The sequence below is a fragment of the Lethenteron reissneri genome, unplaced genomic scaffold (genome assembly GCF_015708825.2).
Source record: "Lethenteron reissneri isolate LAM-NWPU_2019-01 unplaced genomic scaffold, ASM1570882v1 scaffold_1279, whole genome shotgun sequence".
Lineage (NCBI taxonomy): Eukaryota > Metazoa > Chordata > Hyperoartia > Petromyzontiformes > Petromyzontidae > Lethenteron > Lethenteron reissneri.
Window position 1 is genome coordinate 36,155 of NW_026890980.1, and position 3,406 is coordinate 39,560.

The 3,406-nt window shown below is 57.8% G+C and overlaps 1 protein-coding gene across 1 annotated transcript; it reads left to right on the forward strand.

The window, feature by feature from the left end:
- On the forward strand, nt 1-2,305 carry LOC133361902 (N-myc proto-oncogene protein-like). Its single transcript, XM_061580878.1, has 2 exons — nt 1-262; nt 1,437-2,305. Exons 1-2 carry the CDS (start codon nt 1-3, stop codon nt 2,120-2,122), a joined length of 948 nt encoding a protein of 315 aa, XP_061436862.1. The 3' UTR covers nt 2,123-2,305.
- The last annotated feature ends 1,101 nt before the right edge of the window (nt 2,306-3,406 follow it).

Consider the following 3,406-nt stretch of genomic DNA (forward strand, 5'->3'; position numbering starts at 1 on the left):
ATGCTGCTGCGGGACTGCATGTGGAGCAGCGCCGCCTCCTCGGCCAGAGCCACGCCGGGGCGGCTGGCGCCCGCCGACAAGTCGGCGCCGCCGCCGCCCGCGGTCTCCCGCGCCGTGCCGAGCCCCGCGGCCGCCGCGGTGCCCGCCGAGATGCTGCCCTTTGAGCCGGGAGGGCGGCACCTGCCGGCCGAGGGGCGGGAGGATGGGGAGACTGTCGTGGGCGGGGCGATGTCTCCCGGCAACGAGACGCGCAGTGATTCGGGTGAGACTTGCACGCTGTTTTGCGTGTTTCTTTATTCGGTCGTGTTTAGCGCGGGTCGTGCCTTTTGTTTTTTTCGGTCAAGTCACGCAGGTCAAACATGAAATTAATCACGACGTTTCGGAGGCAACTCGAGCTTCCATCTTCAGGTGGAACAGTTACAGCAAAATCACCGTATCAAGTGAAGCGAGCTCTGAGAGACACGAGATTACATAGAGGTTAAGAGGGGGGGGGGGGGGGGGAGCCTAACCCCGAACCCTGACCCCTAACCCCTAACCCCTAACTCTAACCCCTACCCTAACCCCTGACCCCTAACCCCTGACCCTAACCCTAACCCCTAACCCTGCAGTGAACTGTGAGGCTGCTAAAGTTGGTCAATGACATCCTTCCAAAAAGTATGGATCCTTGCAGTCACGAAAACTTCTCGAATTAGCTTGTTCATCTTCGTTTACAACAAACTTACAGTTGTCAAGCTCACTACACGAATGTTGCGTGTGTACATTTCAACAGGTCCTGTACCTGTGTAATGGGTTCCGGAGACACTTGTAGAAGTAACTTCTTTATTACAATACAACACCTCAACAGTGCTGATACTCTGTTATAGCCTAGGTACACAGCCTAGGTACACAGCCTAGATACACTACTCTGGCTACGCTCTGGGGTCCTCTGGCTACAATTACCCTAGGGGAGCTACCTGACCCAACCCAGCCACGGTGGGGGGGTCTGGACTCGGAACTCGCCCTTACAAGGACGTAGAGCCGGGAGTCCCAGAGTCCCACCACTGGCCCTCACAGCATCCCGGCCCTTACAAGGACAAGCGGGACGAGGGGGTACAGGGTCCTAAGCTGACTGGCTGGCGGGTCTTGACCTGCGACTGGCCCCGATCGTCCAGGGAGCTGCCCTTTTATGCCTCGTGCCCAACGAGGGGTGGGGCTGTGTGTGCCCCCAGATATCCCACAGAGCACACACAGCCCCCCCCCCGTTGGTGGTGCCAAGGGGCTTAGCTGTCTGGGGTGCCTGGGATTCTAGCGCCTGGCGCCGAGGGCTTCTCTGTCTAGGGTCCCAGAGCCCCCAGCAGCTCCTCCCCTCTTCTGGCACTACACCTGCGCAGTTTAGGTTTATAATGTTGCATTTTTCTACATTGCGTTGCTGACGTATACGTGTTTCCCTTCTGCAGACAATGACGACGACGCGGAAGATGGAGAGATTGACGCGGTGACCGTGGAGAAGTGGAGCCACGCCACAGCGAGCGTGGCGTTACGCGCCGTGCACAACACAAACATGGCCCCCCTGTACAACGACAACAACCGGCGGCAGCGGCGGCAGCAGCGGCGGCGACTCGCCCCGCCGGCGTCCACGCCGCCCGTGCACCAGGAGCAGCACAACTACGCCGCCCCCTCGCCGCCTGCGCGCGGGGCGAAGACGCCGCCCCCGCCGGCGCCGCGGGGCTCCGCGCGGAGCCGGGGCGCCACCGGCGGGGCCGGCTCGTCCCGCGCCGTCTCGACGGGGAGCGGCGGTGGCCCTCGGAGCTCCGGCGGCTCGGAGGGGCTTGGCGAGCGGCACAACGACCAGGAGCGTCGGCGGCGCGACTCCATCAAGAAGGGTTTCCAGTGGCTGCGCGGCGGCATACCGGAGCTGGCGCACGACGAGAAGGCGGCCAAGGCGCAGATCCTGAAGCGCGCGATAGAATATTCGCGCACCCTGAAGCGCGAGGAGGAGAGACTCAAGGCGGAGAAGCGGCGCGAGCAGATTCGACGTCGGGAGCTGCTGGCGAGGCTGGAAACCCTGAAGAACTCGTTGGCCGAGCGGTCTCCATTTGCATCTCGTTTAAAGACTTTAAACCGAAAGTTACTTTTGTTTTGATATTGGACGAAAGCCTCTGGCGACCGGCACAGTTGAGCCTCTTTGCCATTGAGTGGTTTTGTATGCACCGTGACCTCGTTTGCAACGTAATGCCTCTGAATATTTGACTGCCAAGGTTTGAGTTGATGGGAATGGTAAGTTGTACCTCAATAGACATTTCTGCACAAATGATGCTTCAATGTGGCAAATACTGCCATTAATGCTGTTCCATGGCGATTTTCACTTTTGATTTGTTTAATTTTTTCATATAAAACATGGAAAATGTAGGCACCAAAAGTTGTTACGTAATTACCCAGGGTTTTTGTAAGATTTAGCGCGAGTAACTTTTTGAACAAAGTTGTTCCTGTCAATAGTGCAAAAGTTACATTTAGTAACCTTTTTTGAATGTCCCTTAAACAAGGGGTGTTGTTGCTTACTTTGCATCGCTGATAAACTCGGTCTTTTGCCGTTGAGCTCAAAGCGGCCTTAGCAGCTGCGAAGCGTTCGTTGCAGCACTTTGTGGACCTCGCTGTATCTTTATCTCTTATTGGAACGTAAATACAGCCCACAAGACACCAAGTGCCTCGTGCGTGATTGTGTTGCACCCTGTTGCACCCTTCACTTGCTAACGCGCGGATGTAGAAGGGACCTTGGCCAAGTTGCACGTGTCGGCATCTCAGACGCCGGCAGCATCGAGCTGCTGCACCAGCTTCTAGCGCAGTCTCGCCTCGCGCTTCACGCGCCCCACTCGGGTGGGATGTTGGCCCATTCTTGGTTTTGGTGGATGTTGAGAACTTTAAACCGTGACCTCCGTACCGTCTAAACCAGGGGTCCTCAAACTACGGCCCGCGGGCCACATTCGGCCCGCCGAGGACATTTATCCGGCCCATGGTCACTAATTGGGCTGCGCTTGTGAGCACTAATTTGGCTGCGCTGGTGAGCACTCATTGGGCTGCGCTGGTGGGCACTGATTGGGCTGCGGTGGCGAGCACTGATTGAGCTGCGGCGGTGGGCACTGATTTGGCTGCGCTGGTGATCACTGATTGAGCTGAGGCGGTGGGCACTGATTGAGCTGCGGCGGTGGGCACTCATTGGGCTGCGCTGGTGAATGGTTCAATGGGCCAATTGACTGGATTTGCCCGCCAGGCCTAAGGCTGCCAGCCCTCCCCTGGCTGGGCTTGACTGGCTCTCCCTCCCTCAGCTCCCTCACTTGCCCCTCGGCTCCACTCTCAGTGATATTCCTGTGTGCTGAGTAAATGATAGAGGGGTAATAACAGATTGATCTCTGGAGGGGCTGCCTGCTGT

Excerpts from the sequence above, each read along its gene's own strand:
- LOC133361902 (XM_061580878.1), top strand. The coding sequence starts at position 1 with ATGCTGCTGCGGGACTGCATGTGGAGCAGCGCCGCCTCCTCGGCCAGA. Across the intron at positions 263-1,436 it reads CGAGACGCGCAGTGATTCGG|ACAATGACGACGACGCGGAA; the intron begins GTGAGACTTGCA and ends TCCCTTCTGCAG.